This window comes from Eubalaena glacialis, chromosome 4, assembly GCF_028564815.1.
Source record: "Eubalaena glacialis isolate mEubGla1 chromosome 4, mEubGla1.1.hap2.+ XY, whole genome shotgun sequence".
Lineage (NCBI taxonomy): Eukaryota > Metazoa > Chordata > Mammalia > Artiodactyla > Balaenidae > Eubalaena > Eubalaena glacialis.
In genome coordinates, this window is record NC_083719.1 from 69,940,193 (window position 1) to 69,962,624 (window position 22,432).

General features: G+C 37.3%; 1 protein-coding gene across 6 annotated transcripts in view; it reads right to left on the reverse strand.

Moving 5' to 3' along the window:
• Positions 1–3,781, reverse strand: part of CCNH (cyclin H) — a 40,569-nt gene extending 36,788 nt beyond the window's left edge. For all 6 annotated transcript variants that reach the window (XM_061189421.1, XM_061189422.1, XM_061189419.1 and 3 more), the window contains exons 1-2: positions 3,497–3,781; positions 1,452–1,574 (exon numbers count right to left, since the gene is read on the reverse strand). In XM_061189421.1, the coding sequence (XP_061045404.1) occupies positions 1,452–1,574; positions 3,497–3,613 (240 nt within the window). In that variant the 5' untranslated portion in view covers positions 3,614–3,781. The remainder of the gene's footprint in view (positions 1–1,451; positions 1,575–3,496) is intronic.
• Between the last annotated feature and the right edge of the window lie 18,651 nt (positions 3,782–22,432).

Here is a 22,432-nt window from a genome sequence, read left to right on the forward strand (position 1 = left end):
TCAATATCCAAAAAACTAGCAACACAATCAAAAAATGGGCAGAAGACCTAAATAGACATTTCTCCAAAGAACACATACAGATGGCCAAAAAGCACATGAAAAGATCCTTGACATTGCTAATTATTAGAGAAATGCAAATCAAAACTACAATGAGGTATCACCTCACACAGCTCAGAATGGCCATCATCAAAAAATCCACAAACAATAAATGCTGGAGAGGGTGTGGAGAGAAGGGAACCCTCCCACACTGTTGGTGGGAATGTAAATTGGTACAGCCACTGTGGAGAACAGCATGCAGTTTCCTTAAAAAACTAAAAATGGAGCTACCATATGATCCAGCAATCCCACTCCTGGGTATACACCTGGACAAAACTATAATTCAAAAAGATACATGCACCCCTATGTTCACAGCAGCACTATTCACAATAGCCAAGACGTGGAAACAACCTAAATGTCCACTGAAAGATGAATGGATAAAGAAGATGTTGTACATATATACAGTGGAATCCTACTCAGCCACAAAAAAGAACAAAATAATGCCATTTGCAGCAACATGGATGGACTTCGAGATTATCATACTAAGTGAAGTAGGTCAGAGAAGGACAAATATCATATGATATCACTTATATGTGGAATCTAAAAAAATGATGCAAATGAACTTATTTACAAAACAGAAAGACTCACAGACTTAGAAAACAAACTTATGGTTACCAAAGAGGAAAGGTGGGGGGTGGGGGATAAATTAGGAGGTTAGGACTAACATATACATGCTACTATATATAAAATAATCAACAAGGACCTACTGTATAACACAGGGAACTCTACTCAGTACTCTGTAACAACCTACATGGGAATAAAAAGAATAGATATATGTATATGTGTAACTAAATCACTTTGCTGTACACCTGAAACTAATACAACACTGTAAATCAAATATACTCCAATTTAAAAAAAACCAAAATAACACAAACATTAGGAACAATTACAGGGACAGCATACACAAATCCATATAGCCAAAAAGTTCTAACTACCTGTTTCTCCTCACCATTACCGCACCACAGTGTACACACACACACACACACACACACACAAATAGGGTCCTCAGAACCATATATCTGAAACAACCACATGAGAACCTAGAGGGAAAGTAATTTGATTTTTTCTTTCTCTATGAAATGAGGATGTCATGACCTATCTAGCAGACCTCAAAATTCTTTAGATATGGAATGATTCTTGAAACACTGTGTAAGATACAACATAGGAATTCATAATTCAATGCCTTTATTGAAAAATATGTGACAAAACTTAAATACATAAATTATATATTTATATAAATATATAACTCAGGTGCATTTTTGAGTAAAGTGGATAGAAAAGTGATTTAAATATTTATAAGAAGTCAGATTTCATAAGTTAGCTAAAGGACATTATACTTCATCACTATAACTTACCACAACAGACCTTGGCATTGCTGGCTTAAACACCGAACAGAATTCCAATAATCTTTTCTCATAATACTTGCAGAGCGTCATTTCTTCAGAAGGCTCAAGAAAGACTGGGTCATTTGGAAGAACCTTTGGGTCAGAAGTTACAACAAAAATTTAATTAGATAATCTTAATATTTTTTTTCTCTGTCTAGATTAAATTAAGTTTATATCTCCAACCAAAGGGAAATATACCACACCTCATTTTCTCTTTATAGAATTGCTAATATTACACAAAATAGCTTTTAAGAAAATATTCAATAAACTGAAACTATACTGTAATTGCATAATTTCTCGGAATGTCAGCTGAATATTTGCTTCACTAATGTATAAGCAATCATGAGGAGTGTGTGCATATGTTCACAGGTTTGATGTCACTATTTGTAAATCAAAAAGAAGATACACATTGTCAAAGGTTGGAAAACTTTCAATATCCCTTTCTCAGTCAGTTATTAAGTCACACAGGTTGAGGTAAAAATCAACAAGTGCCTGAAGGATAATTCTGACCCTTAACACATTACCTCTTCTCCATCTTTATAAAATCTCTACAGAATACACTACATGGTTGATAAATACTACAATTTTACAACAAACATCTATTTGGTGCTGTTATTGGTTTAATTACGACTACCAAAAAAGGTGTGTTGAGTCCTAACCCCCAGTACCTCAGAATGTGAGGAAATAAGGTCTCTGCAGATGTAATTAGTTAAGGTGAGGTCCTACTGAAGTAGAATGGGCTCGTAATCCAATATGACTGGTAGCTTTATAAGGAAAACATGTGAAGAGACAGAAACACAGGCAGAACACTATGTAAAGATGGAGCTAGAGACCGGAGTTAGGTGCCACAAGCAAAGGAACACCTGGAGTTACCAGAAGCTGGAAGAGGAAAAGCAGCTGCAGAGCACCACTCGGCCAACACCTTGATCTCAGACTTCTAGCCTCCAGAACTGTAAAACAATAAATTTCTGTTGTTTTAAGCCACCCAGTTTGTGGTAATTTTTTTATGGAGTAATTTTTCCTAGTTTCCTAGGAAATTAACACAGGTGCTAATTTTATAGAGACAGCATGGCATTGTGGTTTACAGAAGGAATGCTGAAACTAGATTCCATGGTTTCAAATCTTGGCTCTGCCACTTACTAGCACTATAGCCTGAGAAGTTATTCAACCTCTCTGTAGTTTCCTAAGATGTAATGCAAGAATAATAATAGTATCTACCTCATGGGGTAGTTGTGGGGATTATATGAACTAACACTTGCTAAATACTTAGAATTTAACACAATATGTACTACTTTGTGCAGCACAAAAATAAAGTGATGTGAAACAGACGAGACTTCCAGGTAAAAGTAAAACAGGAAGGACGTGGCTGACAGACCATATAGTCCAAACCATCTGTGGTCAACTGGTTTGTGCTAACGGTCTCTCATCCCCCTGCCTCCACCCTGCCCCCATCCAATCGATCCATTCCTTCCCAGAAAGCTCTTTCTAGAACAGACTCTGATAAATTTCCCATTTAAAATTTTTCAAAGGTTTCCCTATTCCTCCATCACAAAGTTCAAACTATTTACCTCCGCTTACAGGTTCCCTACTTACCTTCTCCAACCTTTCATGCACAAATACTCAGCTTCCGCCACACACGATCATGAGCATTCCGGGGAACCAACCCTGAAACTTCTGGCCTCCTACTTTGCACCTGTGGCTCTGTCCACCGGGAAAGTCATCTCCCCATCATCTCCACAACAGCCACTAAGAAAAGCCTCCCCCACTACATAAGCATGCTACAAAGGCTTCTTCGCCATGTTACTGGTTATTTGTCTGCCACTCGATTACGGGGATGGATGGCCATGTCCGTCTCCGTACCCACTGCACCTAGCAAAGTGCTCGCTACTTATTAAACAGATAAACGCACTCCGCGCCGAGGAGGTGGGAGGGAGGTGTGCGGTAAGTCCCGGGGGAGAGGGACGGACAAGAATTTATAGAGCTCGAGGAAGAAGGGCGGCAGCCGGAGCCCTCACCTTCCCGTTCGCCACAGCTTTACATTTGAATTTGCGGTTGGCGTCGGCCCGCAATCGCGCCAGCTGCTCCTCACTAGCAAAAGTCCAGTGCCGCTTCTGGCTACTGTTGTGGTACATAGTGAAGTCGGAAGCAAGGCCCAGGGAGTCTGGAGAGAAGACCGCCAACGGCACAAAACCGGGACGTAAAGCAGCTGAGCCACCACCAGGATTCCGCGGAAGCCCACGGACTGACGCCGGTCGGCGCGGGCTTGACGACGTCAAGGTCACGTGGTAATTCCGTCCGCAATCGCGTTTCCGGAGCGGATTAGGAGGAGAAAGTCTCGCGGGGTCTCAGGCCGCCGCCCGCGAATCAAATGGGCGTAGCCTATCGACATGGTCCTCCTTTTTTGTGAGCCTCGGCCCTAGCTCCGCCCCTTTCCGACAAGATTTAAAGGAGAAGCGACAGGCAGGGATATCCAAAAGGGAAGTAAATTGAGGGCATGTGGAGGCTAACCTAAACAATCCACAAGAGATAATCAGAAGTAAGGAAAGCACTCTGGAGAAGGTCAGCTTTTAAATAGGATGTTCAGAGGAGGCCTCAGTGAGAAGGTGACATTTGAGCAAAGACTTGAAAGAGTTGAGGGAGTAGGGCTACCAATCATGTGGGGATGATCTTGGGGCAGATGAAACAGCCAAGATCCTAAGGCAGAAGCATTCCTGGCTCTTTTAAGGAAGAGTTTGTCTGGAGCGCTACCTAAATTCTTGGCCTGAGAGAGACTGAAACATGGTAGGAAAACTAGAAACAGTGCATGTGTATCGTTCTTTATCGTTCTGACACTAATGTGTACCTGTCTATTCTTTATGCCTTTTTCCTTCTGCTTCTTTTGATAACTAGCCAATCCTTCTCCCTCTATTTCCATCTCTGAAGCCATTATGTTTAGTAGTTTTAGGGTTTTCTTGAGATTCCCATCTTTATTATTGACCCCAAGGGAGCCTTACACCTTACAATAAGCTATTATTAACACTTCAGAGATTTTTTTTTTTACTATTAGTGCTTTCAAAATTGCATTTGAGATACAAAATTTACATTGATTACAAAAGCCTTTACTGGTTTTGATATTTGTCCCATTTAGGCATACCTATGCATCATACATGGGGTCAGAAACGTGGATTTACCCACATCAAATTGTTTTTCTAAAAACAAACAAAAAAAGAGATAAAGATGATGATACAGTGAGTTGAAAAGTTCACACAGGAAAAAGGGGGCAGAATATTTCCAACTTTGCTTTCAATGAAAATATTTTTAAAGGCTTAAGAAAAAGAGCACGTTTTCTTCTTTTTCGTTTAATTTGGGTGGGTGCAGTTGAGGGTAGACTTTGCCAGAGTTATTTGAATTCCTTCTCAAACCTATACCATTTGTAGTTAATAACTTTGGAGATCCAGACACTCCTTAAACATATGTCAGTAATTTGGTCTAGTAAATTGGCTGAGAAAAAGAGAACGAAGGAGAAAATGTGATGATGTTAAGGAAGGACATGGCAAGTTATGAGTCCAGTGGATTGTGAGAACCCTAAAAGATTGTATAATGGGAAAGAATAATTTAAAGGAAAAACAGAAAGGCAGGAACAGAAGTGATTTAGATAAATAAATGTATGTATAAAATCTTAGAACCATGACAGTTATGTATACCCTGTCAATTATTTTGTTTTTCTGAAAGTCATTTGACAACTCCTTTAGTTTCATGTAAAGGGAAATAAAAATGGGCATTTGAGAGATGGCAGAATATGATTCCCACAGGCATAAGAGTAAAATTGCTGAGTGTCATAGTTCATTTAGGAAGACAAATATGAAAACCTGGTGTTCCTGGTATAGCTATTTTTTTAAGCCTTTAACAAATCTTAGTCTATGAAAATAAGCATTGACCATATCTGGGGGAATGTAGAAGAAATTGTAGCTGAACTAACCATCTACAGAATAAAGTTGTTTCTGATGTCCTGACATTAAGGCTCATACATGATTTCTTCTTCTTAAAGTGAGCAAGCTGGATGCTGCATTTTCAGTCTGCCTGAGTGACCTTCCCTTGTTCAGCCTATTGAGCATAAGTTTACTTTTTGTGCTATTTCTACAGTGGAAAGCAGACTGTGGACTTAGAATGTGGTGCCTTACTTATCTCCATTTCTAGTTCCAACTAAAAAGCAGCAAGTGTTTCTCTCTACTCTGCTTATTTTATTTATGGAAAAGTTCAAACATAAAGAATAGAGAGATGTATTTCAACAATATCAATTCATGGCCAATTCCTACCTAACCCCCGCCTCCATCCCCATTACTTTTGTTTTCTTCCAGTTTTATTCAGAGATAATTGACACGAGCACTGTAAAAGTTTAAGGTGTACAGCATAATGATTTGACTTACATACATCATGAAATGATTATCACAATAAGGTAGTGAACATCCATCATATCATGTAGATACAAAATTAAAGAAACAGAAAAAAAATTTTTTTTGTGATGTGAACTCTCAGGATTTACTCTCTTAACTTTCATACGTAACATACAGCAGTGTTCATTATATTTATCATGTTAATAAATGTATATTTATCATCCCAAGCACTTAGTTCTCTGGAAGTTTGTAACTTTTGACTACCTTCATCTTTCATCCCCATTACCTTTTTTATTTTTTTTATTTTTTTATACAGCATGTTCTGATTAGTTATCCATTTTATACATATTAGTGTATACATGTCAATCCCAATCTCCCATTTCATCCCCTCCCCACTACTTCCCCCCTCTTGGTGTCGACACGTTTGTTCTCTGCATCTGTGTCTCAATTTCTGCCCTGCAAACCGGTTCATCTGTACCATTTTTCTAGGTTCCACATATATGCGTTAATATACGATATTTGTTTTTCTCTTTCTTACTTCACTCTGTATGACAGTCTCTAGATTCATCCACGTCTCTACAAATGACCCAATTTCGTTCCTTTTTATGGCTGAGTAATATTCCATTGTATATATGTACCACATCTTCTTTATCCATTTATCTGTCGATGGGCATTCAGGTTGCTTCCATGACCTGGCTATTGTAAATAGTGCTGCAATGAACATTGGGGTGCATGTGTCTTTTTGAATTATGGTTTTCTCTGGGTATATGCCCAGTAGTGGGATTGCTGGGTCATATAGTAGTTCTATTTTTAGTTTTTTAAGAAACCTCCATACAGTTCTCCATAGTGGCTGTATCAGTTTACATTCCCACCAACAGTGCAAGAGGGTTCCCTTTTCTCCACACCCTCTCCAGCATTTGTTGTTTGTAGATTTTCTGATGATGCCCATTCTAACTGGTGTGAGGTGATACCTCATTGTAGTTTTGATTTGCATTTCTCTAATAATTAGTGATGTTGAGCAGCTTTTCATGTGCTTCTTGGCCATCTGTATGTCTTCTTTGGAGAAATGTGTATTTAGGTCTTCTGCCCATTTTTGGATTGGGTTGTTTGTTTTTTTAATATTGAGCTGCATGAGCTCTTTATATATTTTGGAGTTTAATCCTTTATCCATTGATTCATTTGCAAATATTTTCTCCCATTCTGAGAGTTGTCTTTTCCTCTTGTTTGTAGTTTCCTTTGCTTTGCAAAAGCTTTTAAGTTTCAGTAGGTCCCATTTGTTTATTTTTGTTTTTATTTCCATTACTCTAGGAGGTGGGTCAAAAAAGATCTTGCTGTGATTTATGTCATAGAGTGTTCTTCCTATGCTTTCCTCTAAGAGTTTTATAGTGTCCAGTCTTACATTTAGGTCTCTAATCCATTTTGAGTTTATTTTTGTGTATGGTGTTAGGGAATGTTCTAATTTCATTCTTTTACATGTAGCTGTCCAGTTTCCCAGAACCACTTATTGAAGAGACTGTCTTTTCTCCATTGTATATCCTTGCCTCCTTTGTCATAGATTAGTTGACCATAGGTGCATGGGTTTATCTCTGGGCTTTCTGTCTTGTTCCATTGATCTGTGTTTCTGTTTTTGTACCAGTACCATATTATCTTGATTACTGTAGCTTTGTAGTATAGTCTGAAGTCAGGGAGTCTGATTCCTCCAGCTCTGTTTTTTTCCCTCAAGACCGTTTTGGCTATTTGGAGTCTTTGTGTCTCCATACAAATTTTAAGATTTTTTGTTCTAGTTCTGTAAAAAATGCCATTGGTAATTTGATAGGGATTGCACTGAATCTGTAGATTGCTTTGGGTAGGACAGTCATTTTCACAATATTGATTCTTCCAATCCAAGAACATGGTATATCTCTCCATCTGTTTGTATCATATTTAATTTCTTTCATCATTGTCTTATAGTTTTCTGCATACAGGTCTTTTGTCTCCCTAGGTAGGCTTATTCCTAGGTATTTTATTCTTTTTGTTGCAATGGTAAATGGGAGTGTTTCCTTAATTTCACTTTCAGATTTTTCATCATTAGTGTATAGGAATGCAAGAGATTTCTGTGCATTAATTTTGTATCCTGCAACTTCACCAAATTCATTGATTAGCTCTAGTAGTTTTCTGGTGGCATCTTTAGGATTCTCTATGTATAGTATCATGTCATCTGCAAACAGTGACAGTTTTACTTCTTCTTTTCCAATTTGTATTACTTTTATCTCTTTTTCTTCTCTGATTGCCATGGCTAGGACTTCCAAAACTATGGTGAATAATAGTGGTGAGAGTAGACATCCTTGTCTTTCTCCTGATCTTAGGGGAAATGCTTTCAGTTTTTCACCATTGAGAATGATGTTTGCTGTGGGTTTGTCGTATATGGCCTTTATTTTGTTGAGGCAGGTTCCCTCTATGCCCACTTTCTGGAGAGTTTTTATCATAAATGGGTGTTGAATTTTGTCAAAAGCTTTTTCTGCATCCATTGAGATGATCATATGATTTTTATTCTTCAATTTGTTAATATGGTGTATCACATGGATTGATTTGCATATATTGAAGAATCCTTGCATCCCTGGGATAAATCCCACTTGATCGTGGTGTGTGATCCTTTTAATATGTTGTTGGATTCTGTTTGCTAGTATTTTGTTGAGGATTTTTGCATCTATATTCATCAGTGATATTGGTCTATAATTTTGTTTTTTTGTAGTATCTTTGTCTTGTTTTGGTATCAGGGTGACGGTGGCCTCGTAGAATGAGTTTGGGAGTGTTCCTGCCTCTGCAATTTTTTGACAGAGTTTGAGAAGGATGGGTGTTAGCTCTTCTCTAAATGTTTGATAGAATTCACCTGTGAAGCCATCTGGTCCTGGACTTTTGTTTGTTGGAAGATTTTAAATCACAGTTTCAATTTCATTACTTGTGATTGGTCAGTTCATATTTTCTACTTCTTCCTGGTTCAGTCTTAGAAGGTTATACCTTTCTAAGAATTTTTCCATTTCTTTCAGGTTGTCCATTTTATTGGTATGGAGTTGCTTGTAGTAGTCTCTTAGGATGCTTTGTATTTCTGGGGTGTCTGTTGTAACTTCTCCTTTTTCATTTCTAATTTTTTTGATTTGAGTCCTCTCCCTCTCTTTCTTGATGAGTCTGCCTAATGGTTTATCAATTTTGTTTATCTTCTCAAAGAACCAGCTTTTAGTTTTATTGATCTTTGCTATTGTTTTCTTTGTTTCTATTTCATTTATTCTGCTCTGATCTTTATGATTTATTTCCTTCTACTAACTTTGGGTTTTCTTTGTTCTTCCTTCTCTAGTTCCTTTAGGTGTAAGGTTAGATTGTTTATTTGAGATTTTTCTTGTTTCTTGAGATAGGCTTGTATTGTTATAAACTTTCCTCTTAGAACTACTTTTGCTGCATCCCATAGGTTTTGGATTGTCGTGTTTTCATTGTCATTTGTCTCTAGGTATTTTTTGATTTCCTCTTTGATTTCTTCAGTGATCTCTTGGTTATATAGTAATGTATTGTTTAGCCTCCATGTGTTTGTGTTTTTTACGTTTTTTTTCCTGTAATTGATTTCTAATCTCATAGCATTGTGGTCAGAAAAGATGCTTAATATGATTTCAATTTTCTTAAATTTACTGAGGCTTGATTTGTGACCCATGCTGTGATCTATCCTGGAGAATGTTCCGTGCGCACTTGAGAAGAAAGTGTAATCTGCTGTTTTTGGATGGAATGTCCTATAAATATCAATTAAATCTGTCTGGTCTATTGTGTCATTTAAAGCTTGTGTTTCCTTAGTAATTTTCTGTTTGGATGATCTGTCCATTGGTGTAAGTGAGGTGTTAAAGTCCCCCACTATTATTGTGTTACTGTCGATTTCCTCTTTTATAGCTGTTAGCAGTTGCCTTATGTATGGAGGTGCTGCTATGTTGGGAGCATATATGTTTATAATTGTTATATCTTCTTCTTGGATTGATCCCTTGATCGTTATGTAGTGTCCTTCCTTGTCTCTTGTAACATTCTTTATTTTAAAGTCTATTTTATCCGATATGAGTATTGCTACTCCAGCTTTCTTTTGATTTCCATTTGCATGGAATATCTTTTTCCATCCCCTCACTTTCAGTCTGTATGTGTCCCTAGGTCTGAAGTGGGTCTCTTGTAGACAGCATATATATGGGTCTTGTTTTTGTATCTATTCAGTGAGCCTGTGTCTTTTGGTTGGAGCATTTAATCCATTCACGTTTAAGGTAATTATTGATATGTATGTTCCTATTACCATTTTCTTAATTGTTTTGGGTTTGTTTTTGCAGGTCCTTTTCTTCTCTTGTGTTTCCCACTTAGAGAAGTTCCTTTAGCATTTGTTGTAGAGCTGGTTTGCTGGTGCTGAATTCTCTTAGCTTTTGCTTGTCTGTAAAGCTTTTGATTTGTCCATCGAATCTGAATGAGATCCTTCCTGGGTAGAGTAATCTTGGTTGTAGGTTCTTCCCTTTCATCACTTTAAGCATATCATGCCACTCCCTTCTGGCTTGTAGAGTTTCTGCTGAGAAATCAGCTGTTAACCTTATGGGAGTTCCCTTGTATGTTATTTGTCGTTTTTCCCTTGCTGCTTTCAACAATTTTTCTTTGTCTTTAATTTTTGGCAATTTGATTATTATTTGTCTCGGCATGTTTCTCCTTGGGTTTATCCTGTATGGGACTCTCTGCGCTTCCTGGACTTGGGTGGCTATTTCCTTTCCCATGTTAGGGAAGTTTTTGATTATAATCTCTTCAAATATTTTCTCTGGTCCTTTCTCTCTCTCTTCTCCTTCTGGGACCCCTATAATGCGAATATTGTTGTGTTTAATGTTGTCCCAGAGGTCTCGTAGGCTGTCTTCATTTCTTTCCATTCTTTTTTCTTTATTCTGTTCCACAGCAGTGAATTCCACCATTCTGTCTTACAGGTCACTTATCTGTTCTTCTGCCTCAGTTATTCTGCTATTGATTCCTTCTAGTGTAGTTTTCATTTCAGTTATTGTATTGTTCATCTCTGTTTGTTTGTTCTTTAATTCTTCTAAGTCTTTGTTAAACATTTCTTGCATCTTCTCGATTTTTGCCTCCATTCTTTTTCCGAGGTCCTGGATCATCTTCACTATCATTATTCTGAATTCTTTTTCTAGAAGGTTTCCTATCTCCACTTCATTTAGTTGTTTTTCTGGGGTTTTATCTTGTTCCTTCATTTGGTACATAGCCCTCTGCCTTTTCATCTTGTCTATCTTTCTGTGAATGTGGTTTTTGTTCCACAGGCAGCAGGATTGTAGTTCTTCTTGCTTCTGCTGTCTGCCTTCTGGTGGATGAGGCTATCTAAGAGGCCTGAGCAAGTTTCCTGATGGGGCATCCCCATTACCTTTAAATCACAATTTCCCTGCTACTAGATGGAGATATTTCCAACAAAGAAACAAAACAAAATGAAACAAAAACCCAAACAGACAGAATCTAAACTTCCTAGAAGAGTAATGGAAATATTAAAAACCTGCAAACAAAGGTGTAGTATTTCATTAGGCACTACCCAGAAGTGAATGTTAACAGGAAAGATTACAGTGACTTGTTTACATAAACACAATCTCTTTTATTGTGCTGCAGTTATTAAATTGGAAAGGCTCTATACTTACCCACATGCTATGCCAATGTTTCCCACGAGAGTATTAGGAATTCCTCTCTTGCTTTAGGGCAATCTTCTCTCTCCTTCGGGCTCTGCCCCAGTGATCTTAATGTTTTAGGAAAAATAAAGAACATCAGACTGCCTGATCTTAGGAGTAAAGGAAGAGAAGGGCAATTAGGAGGGTGAGCGAGTGACCAATAAATATGTGTGGGACTGGGAATAATTTTGCAGTCTAATAAAACAAATGATTAAGTTCCCTGATTAATTTATAGTTCTTATTTCTCAAACACATTAGCATACTCATATCCACATAGTTTTAGTTTTCAGGGTCACAAAGACAAAAAGGGGTGGTAGTGGGGGATGGGAATAAACCACATCTATGCTCACAAAAACATACACTGTCTTTCTTACTTTAAGATCTGACATGAAACTACTCCTTCAGCTACTGACACAGGTTTCTCACATTCTAAATATAGCATTGCAACGATATTCAAAAACATTTAAGCCCCTTGCAGTTCTATTTGATTTATACAATTAGCATTGGCTCTAATATCCTTTCCTAGTTTTTTTTAACCAGTTGTCAGGTTACAACTAAGAGAAGAAAAGGAGTTGCCTGCAGTAAATACCTAGTTTCTCCAAAACGGAGTACTACTAAAGGAAAAGAAGTAAAAAAAGAAAAAACAGCATTTTAAAAATATCCTTGATCTAAATTTAACTCCCCAAAATTGAAACATATTTTCTTTTATTTTTTAGGACTATTGAAAATTAAGGTGTAAAGACAACATATTGAGGAGCAAATTCTATCAATCCATGTTCAATTCAAAATGTCTTACTAAATCACCACTATACTGAAGACCTGGTACTAATTGTTAGGTGGTGGTGATGATGGCAATGAGGACATGAAAATGGCTATTTTGCAGTCCTACCTCAGGGTCCTTAAAGTGTAGTAGCACGATTATGACATAGACAAATACAGCCCCTTCTCAATGATAGTAACCTTGAGTAGGGCCCAGTAGGGAGCTGGGTAATAATATTTCTTATCTCTGAGTGCTGATACCTGGTACTAGTGTAGATAAGACCCTTTGGGTGGCTTGAAACCAATGGAAGACCCAGGGTTCATTCAGCCCCAACTAGCCATGGTTTAGTCCAAAGGCTTAGTGTCTCTTCTGCTAGCCAGGGGTATGTGGTCAACATGAAGGTAATTCCTGTGGGGTCTTTTTAAAATCACTGTTAAAACAACAAACAAATGAATAAACAAAGTTGGCCTTAGTTCTGTTACAACCATGACTGGGAGTGATTTGTTACCACCTTATCCCTTTTTTATACCAATTCATCAAGAGTGAATAGAAGTATAATATTATATAAAGTACCATATGGTCATTTCCAACACAGTTTTACAGGAATTTAACCAAGTGGAAAGATCTCATTTGTGATTCAGTAGATCTAGTGTTTCAGAGCTCAGGTTCTGAAATCAGAATCCTAGCTTTACTGCTTGCTACTGAGTATTCTTGGGAGAGCTACTTCAATCTATTTTACCCTGAGTTTCATCCTTTGAACGGTGAAGAAAGTAGGTGTAGCTACCTGATAAGGTGATTTTGAGGAGTAAATTAGTTACTGCATGTGAAGATTATAGCAGTGTGACTGGCCTCTGCAAATTGTTCAATAAATGTTAGTTATTACTTAACTGACACATGGAATAGGCTAGTTGGGGGATATAACATTTATGTGAACTTGTATTTGTTATTGATACTGAGGGAGGGCATGCTGTAGGTAGATGGGATGTGACTGGGCAAAGTAGAGGAACACAAAGTACAAGGTGTATCCAGAGATCAGAAAAAGAGCATAGCTTGGTTGGCTGGACAAGAAGGTGAATTAACTGAGATATGAATTTGTAAGAAGATTAGCAGAGGGTCTTGAATGTCAAGCTGAGTAATCTGTATGTAATAGAGTCAAAAATTTTTGAGTGGGAGAGTAAAATTATCAGAGTTGCATAACTTTAATCTGGAAATTATTTGTAATAGTTTTCATAACAAGGGGGTCAATTCTAATAGTGAGGCTCAAATGTCTACTCTTGAGTAGCTACATCAGATTTAAGATTATAAGGGTAAATTCCTCACCATGTTCCCAGATGGACAGATAGTACATCATATGTCTCATATAACATGTTATGTGAGATGTAATACATTTATATATTACATTTTTCTGTGTAATTCTGGAGCAGGGCCTGGGAATCTGTATTTATACAAATCTGAGGTTTTTCTGATGATTATCATTAGGTTTGGAAGTTTTTGCAAATGTAAAATTTATAGGACTTGGCAAAGGTCTTATAGGTTGGACGGGGTGGTGGGATTAAAGAGAAGCAGCAACTCTATAAAGTAGTGACTTTCAAATATGAATGAGCATAACAGTCATCTGGGAGGCTGTTAAAATGCAAACCAGAGATTCCCACTCAATAGGTCTGGAGTAGAAACCCAGGAATCTGGATTCTTATCAAGAGTTGTCTTGAGTTTGGCAGTTTTCAAACTTTAATGTTCAACATACCCACTTGGAGAACTTTTAAAACATAGACTGCTGGGTCCCGTCCTTCCTCCCACCCCACCCCCCCTGTCTGCCCTCACCCCGCCTCCCTGTCTTGGGCAGGCCCAAGAATTAGCATTTCTAACTAGCTCCCAGGTGATGCTGGGAACTTGGATAAGCTTCAAGAACTACCATTCCAATTGCTTCAATGTGATTGATTTTTAAAGCCCAAGAAATAGGGAGAATGACAGTGATCTTATCATGGACAGTCTTTACCTTTTCTGTTAGGTTGATTGAAGGAAACCATACTTATATTCCAGGTTGCCTTTGTGAGAGAAAAAAATGGAAGATGCTTAAATACCCATTCGAAAAAAATTAATAACCACATTCCTACTAGCTTAAAAAAAATGGTGAAGAAAAATATTATTCTCCTATTATTGGATTAAATATCTCTGGCTATAGAGTAATAAAAATTATCCTTTGGCTATAGTGTACTAAACACCTCTATAGTTATTATTATTCTATTGTTGTAGAATCTCGAATTTAGACAATAAAAATAATTGAAGGGCTAACTTGTTTTCGGGATCTCTACTATGTTCAATGTTCTAAGACATAGTTGGCAAACTATGGCTCACAGACCAAATCCAGCCAATGTCTGTTTTTGTATGCCCTGCAAGCTCAGAATGGTTTTTAAATTTTTAAATGGTTGAAAAAAATCAAAAGAAAAATAGTATTTCACAACACATGAAAATTATATGAAATTCAAATTTTGGTGTCCATAACTGTATTAATCAGGGATCTCCAGAGAAACAGAACCAATAGAATATATATATATATATACCTATATATTATAATAGGATATAATAATATACATTTATTATAAGGAATTGACTCAGGTAATTATGGAGGCTGAGAAGTTCCCTGATCAGGTGTCTGCAAACTGGAGACCCAGGAGAAACAATGCTGTAAGTTGCAGTGTGAATACAGGAGAAGATCAACGCCCCAGCTCTAAGCAGTCAGGCAGAGAGAACAAATTCATCCTTACCTCTCCTTTTGTTCCATTCAGGCCTCCGACAGATTGGAAAGGCCCACTCACATTGAGGAGGGCAATCTGCTTCACTCAGTCTACAAATTCAAATGTTATCTTATCCAGAAACATTCTCACAGACACACCCAGAACAGTGTTTAACCAAATACCTGGGAATCCCCTGTCCTAGTCAAGTTGATACATGAAATTAACCATCACAATAATAAAGTTTTATTGGAACCCATACATACTTTTTGATTTACACGGTGTCATCTGTGCTGCTTTCATGCTAAGTAGCAGAGTAGCCTGCAAAGCCAAAAATATTTATTATCTGACTCTTCACAGAAAAAAGTTTACTGATGATATTCTGAGAGAGTGCTTTAAAATGTTTAATGTCAGTACAAATCACCTAGCATTCTTGCTAAAATGCAAAATTGGATTCAGGAGGCCAAGAGCAAGATTCTCCATTTCTAACGTGCTCCTGGGTGAGGCCGATTCTGCTTCCCTGCAAACTCTATCCTAGTTCTCAGTTTTTGCCCTTGTCAGTGTCCCTGACTACAATGCCCCAAACTCCTTCTGCCTATACAAATTTTTTAGGTCCATCTAACTTAAACGCTGTTACTTCTATGACTTCTCCTAACCATTCCAGCTGACTGTGATCTCTTCTTCCTCATTGCACTTAGTTTGCTTCACTCTTTTGGCTTTTTAATGTAATCTGTTTGCTTTGACTTCTGGAGGTGTGACTCTCTTACCTCCCCTCAAAGACTTAAACTCTCTTGAAGTAGGGGTCCTGTTTTTAGACATCTATCACCTGTGATGCTCATAGAGTACCTTACATCTGACAGATATTCTAAAAATATTTATTGACTTAATTACTGTCTCACATCTAGAAAAGACATTTTTTGTTAACAGGACGTCATCACAGTAAGTGAGGCAATATTCTTATCCATTCATGTTTTTAGAACTAATTTATTTTTTTCTTTGATAGATTTTGATACATTTCAGTGGTGAGGATCATGTTTCTTCCAAAACAGAGACAATTTTGAAGTAAAGTATACATCTTTGAATTGATATATTAAACCAGGTTATAAAACTGAAATTTTAAACTTGGTTCAAACCTTGAGATGAAAAGTACAACTTAATTATGAACTGAAAAACTGCTTATTGAGCAAATTGTCTGGAGGCTGGAGAATTAGAAATGCAATGTTAATTTCACTAGTTTAATAATCTCATTTTCGGAATTTGCTTGAAGAGATATTGATAAATGACAATAGCCAATCATGTATGAAAGTTTACAGACTATGAAGATGTTTTATTTTGCCATTAAGAATCACACATTTCAAGCTTTTAAAGAGAATTATGTGAGTAGTTAAATAAGATGAGAAACTTCCGCAGTCATAAAAATTAATCAATTTATTTTGCTCTTTTTCTAATCACTTTAAAATTTCTACCTGAATTATTTCAGTATATCCCAAGAATGAGTGGTATGATTATGAAGCTACTTTCAAGGAATCCTATCGAGATAAAAAGCAATTATAAATGTTTAGCATTTCAAGTCTTCAACGCTCTTTACAAATCTTTTTCCCAAAAACAAATGTGATAATTTCACAATTCAATAGATTTTTAGACTTCATAAATGTTGTGCTCAAGGAAAAATTCTAAAGCAATTTCATATGTAAAGCATTATATCATATTTGAGTGAAGTATTTGAGTCCTAAATTTTTTCAGGTGCCTATACATATTTTTCTTCTAATCAACACATTATTTTTTGCTTTTTAACTTATTTTTACTAGTTTTCTCATGTTAATGGCAAGCAGCATCTGAAGGAAAAAAGCAATCAGCTGATTTGATACATCAGTTTATCCACATGGTGGAGCTATGTGGCTAGATCCTGGAGACACCAGTTTTATTATACTCACCGTTTTGAAATAAGTCATGGTAAATCCAACCAACCAAATTTTTTGTTCCTGCATACAGTTTTCTCTGGTACTATTAATTTAGTTCCTTTTTATCTCTTACTTAGCATAAGGCAGTCTTGTTCCATCCCACTCTTCCGTAGCAGTTGGTTCTCCAACTTTGGCTGCACATTAGAATCACCTGGGCTGTTTTTAAAAGCCCTTATCTTTGGGGCCCTACCTGAGACTAATTGAACAGGAATCTTTGCAGGGTGAGGTTTGAGCACTGGCAAGTTTCAAGGTTCCACAAGTGAATCAATCTTGAAATCAAGATTGTAAACCAGCACTCCATACTACCACTATAAATAGCTTTCTAAATTATAAATTTAATCACATCATTCCTCATTAAAATCATTCATTGGCTCCTCAACAACTTTAGGATAAAATCAACTTCCTTAACAAGGCAAACAAGCCCCATCAAAGACTGACCATTGCCTTTCTAAGTGTCATCACCGACTCCCACCTTCCAACACACGAAGATGTAGCTTGCAGAATTGCTTGCAGGCTTCTAAAATCACCAGGTTTTTCACTCCTTGAGGCTTGGGCTCATATCCCTAGCAACTAATACAGTAAGCACTAATTAATATTCACTGAATGACTAAATGAATACTGTAAAACGGCTTCATCTTACTTAAGACAGGGATGTTTATTTCTGTCAAACAACTCCCAAGTGTTTGCTTATTTCTCGTTGCTTGGGCGCAGAATGTGGCATTGGATTAACCAACAAATGTTAAATATATTCTAAAGTAGACACTGTGTTCTGCCAACTTATTCAATCCAAAGGGAACATTTGAAAGCTTCCCTAGGAATAGCTGCTTCTACATTGTACTTCTTTTCCATCTAAATTTTTCAACTCTAACATTTGTGTTTAAGTCAACAGCAAAATGAACTGCTTGCCTGTGGGTGATGATGCTTTTCAGTTATTATTTTTAAATTAGTGGATCCTTGGACTCATGGCTAGTCATTTAGAATCTTTGGTCTTATGATAGTTCTCACCCCAGAAGTGCCAAGAACCTAACTGAGCTAGAGTTTCAAGGCTGGATGTTCTTGAAGAGAAGAGGTGTGGTTTGGGGGAAGACCACCTTATCTACTGGGCATGGTAGGGCACAGTGCCTGGTGGCCACAATGCTTTTAGTGGTCCATGAACACGTTTTAATGTCTTTTAAATCAGAATTAAAAACAGAATTTCAGGTCAAAGAAAATGTTTTAATGTGAGATAGTAATATACTCATCTTTATGCCAGCAGAGTGATAAAATACAATTTGTAATTATTTTTATGGAGGAAAGGGCACACAAAGGCAAAAGTGCCTGGGGCCCCAGAATGTCATGTAGCCCTGATTTCAGGGAAACTAGAGAAGGGGTCTCCAGCCCTAAACTGGCTCCCCATTCGTGCCTGCCAGCTGACATAAATGCTTATAGTGGCTATCAGGGAATCTTGGCCTTTTTCAAGCCATCAATATCTATCCCAATACAATTTTGTTTTGGGGGAAAGAGGTGGAGGTCACTGCTGGCACTCATTATGCCAGACAACTATAAAATGTCCCTCTAGTCATTCCCTTAACCTGCATTTTTACTATGGCATATACCTTTCTTTTGGATAAAAGTGAGGCATTTGGCATGTGAAAACCACTTTTTTTTGAACTGGCACATCCTGATGTTACTCTGATAAAAAGGTGCCAATACTAGCAATAGGTGCAAACAGTCGTAAAAAAATACAGTCCTGTCATGTATACTCAGCCTTCAAAAGCAGTCTTCTAAAATGGCCTCTAGTGAAAGAGGTTGCCAAAGTTTTCAAGTTTATGAAAATAAATGTTTTTGAAGGTGTTCATCATTGCAAAGAGCTCATGTTTAGCTGAGCACCTTTGACATCAAAATCTGTGATTAGAATATGGATGCTATTTGTGTGCAATACCAAACAAGTGGTTTTGCTTTTCTAATGTAAATTCAAATATGCTGTTGAGTCAATTAACTAGTGTGTCTGTGACATTGGATAGGCTTCATATAGTTTTTTATTAAAGATACATAATAAAACTCTACTGCCTTTATTGGCCTTATCAGGCAATCCCTTTTTGGTAATAGGAATATTTTAGGGTTCATGATCCTTGATAACTACAATGTGTTTAGAATATATTTCTTGGCTATATAGAGCATTATTATTATTTTTAACCTCCTGTATCATGCTCAAAAATATGAGGAGGCTCTTAGCTATTTAGGTTCTGACTTCCCAGATGGCATTCAAGTTACATACTTAACAGCTGAACTTCTTTCTTTGCAAAGACTAAACCAATGATTTTGGTAAGATTAGTTCATAATTTTAAAGTAAAGATAGATCTAATCTATTGTTGTGGATATTTGTTTGCTAGGTTTGCCCAGCATCTTTCTCTTCTGGGATTTAAACTTGCCATTCAGCAAAGGTTGCAAATTATAGTACACTGTGCCAAGGAGTGAGCACCTGATATATATTGTGCCAATAAGACTCCTTCCTAGTAATTTAAAATAAGTTAGAGAGATAGGCCGTTTTATCTCAAGTGGTGAACACGTGAGGATATGAATCCAGGAGTTGCCGGTGGTGGTAATTCGGCATGGACTGTGAATTCTAAGCAGAGGAAATAAAAGACAAGAATGAACCAGAGGAAAGAAGGCAAGAAACTGAGTCCTGAGGAGGACATGCACATCTCTACTTCCAATACCTGATGTCCTTGAAAACCTTGGTTTTTGCAATTCCTGGTCCATTGTTCCAATCTATGAGCTAATCCAATGTTCTCCAAATACATCCACAAGATACACCCCTCTTCTTTAACACCCTCCTTACCCTAAGCTTTAATCTATCCATATCTTTCAGTAGAACATTTTAAAATATTAACTAAGGATGAAACATCAGACATGTTGTTAACTGGTTGAAAAAAATTGAGGATAACAAGATTTTAGGATTAAATGAAATAATATATATATCAAACATTTGATCAGTACCTGAAATATAATTCAATAAAATGTGAGTTATTATTTTTAAATTATTACTTTCCTGGTTACTTACACAACACATTTTGAGAACTATAATAATTAATAATATGATTATATTATTTTGGAACTCTTAGTTTCACCAGACAAAAAGCTGACTTGGATACATTTTCTACTTATTAGCATAAGTAGCCATTCAAATCATGGAAACCTACCTAGGGCTATCCCTAGGGTGTACAGAGTCCAGGGCAAATATTTTTTTGTTGGGCTTCTATGTGGCTAGTTTGATTTTAAAATGTATTATGAAATTCATAGGCCCATGTGAGTTATAGTGACATATTGATAACAATTTAGGATAATGAGCAGAGAAGAGATTTTTTTTTATTTGTTTACTGTCCAATCCAGGCACCTGAAAATTCTTCTTAGTATCTGCCAAAGCCTGTGAAGGCTGTGAGAATTTACCCTCCCTGCAATCTAACATGTTAATTTGTTTCTGTTTCAAGGATGCTAGCAGAAGACAGGAGACTCCTGGGTTAGAGACAAAGGACTTACTGGTTCACAGCATAGAAAACAGCATGATCATCAGCATATTTGTACTGGTTGTTTTGCCAAGTCCCACCAAATGATGCTATGGGCCCAGATGACACCTGCACATGCCGTGGGTTGCATTACAGGCGAGGACCCAAGGGCCAAGACTGCAGAACTTGTTGAGCAAGTTGCAAATCATTGCAGCAAGCAGCAAACCACTCGGCCCTACCCTCCACCTCCAGTCTTGCTGCGGTCACCTTGACCTACTTAGTATCTATGTGACTAGTTACAGAAACTGACCAGGATCAGGGGCTGGATAACCTTGCAATCTAGCACACAGAGCAACAACATGCAGGATGGCTCAGGGCCCATGGCCAACGGCCTTTCCCAATAATATCCAGGCATTATTTCTTCCTGTTCAGGTTCAGGACCATCTCTTCATGTTCTGTATTGTCAAATGCTTCATTTGTGGCTAATTTCATATCTCTTCTTGAGAAAAAAGGCATTAACATTCTTATTACTCATGGGTCATAGCTCTTCAGAACCTGCTTATATTGAAAAATATATATCCTGCCTCTGCAGTTCCGTAATACCATTTATTTAATTCTGGTGACATGATTACTCATGACTGCATCATCCACAGTGCCTTTCAATATTGCTGGCTTCTGAGGACTCTCTCAAATGTTGTCACTATACTTCGATGACCACAATGTAAGCTTTACTCAGCCCATGCAGGAAAATGTGAACAACAATTTATTTTCCACTCACGTTAAATTTACCATTTAGAATGTTATAAACACAGAACAACATGTCTTCCAAACATGTCTTCTCTTGAACTCTTTATGCCACAATCACTGCATTCCAAGAGTGTGATCTCTTTCAATTTTGACTGCCTGTCTTCCTTCCATACACTGCCATCGGCAAATAGGTAAGGGGCTTGGGGGAGGGGAAAGCAGAAGAGTAGTCCAATTTGTGAAAGGAAATTCAATTCAGAAAAGCATGGCATCCATCATCAAAAAATCTACAAATAATAAATGCTGGAGAGGGTGTGGAAAAATGGGAACCCTCCTACACTGTTGGTGGGAATGTAAACTGGTACAGCCACTATGGAGAACAGCATGGCAGTTCCTTGAAAAACTAAAAACAGAGCTACCATATGATCCAGCAATCCCACTCCTGGGCATATAGCCAGAGAAAACTGTAATTCAAAAAGATACATGCACCCCAATGTTCCTTGCAGCACCATTTACAATAGCCAGGACATAGAAGCAACCTAAATGTCCATCAACAGAGGAATGGGTAAAGAAGATGTGGTACAATATATACAATGGAATATTACTTAGCCATAAAAAAGAATGAAATAATGCCATTTGCAGCAACATGGGTGGACCTAGAGATTATCATACTAAGTGAAGTAAGCCAGAGAAAGACAAATATCATATGATATCGCTTGTATGTGGAATCTAAAAAAAGGGTACAAATGAACTTATCTACAGAACAGAAATAGAGTTACAGATGTAGAAAACAAACCTATGGTTACCAGGGGGTAAGCGGGGGAGGGATAAATTGAAAGATTGGGATTGACATATACACACTACTATTAGATAACTAATAAGGACCTACTCTATAGCACAGGGAACTCTACTCAATACGCCATAATGGCCTATTTGGGAAAAGAATCTAAAAAAGAGCAGATATATGTATATGTATAACTGATTCACTTTGCTACACACCTGAAACTAACACAACATTGTAAATCAACTATACCCCAATAAAAATTAAAAAAAAAAAAAAGAGCATGGCATTACATTGATCAAAGGCAAGAGCAATATCCATCTAAATCCCTTGGATAGATAAGTACAACCACCTCCACAGATGTGTCAGACATGTAGCACGGAGTCTGCAGAGGGGACAGGTGACTGCACTAGGGGCCAGTA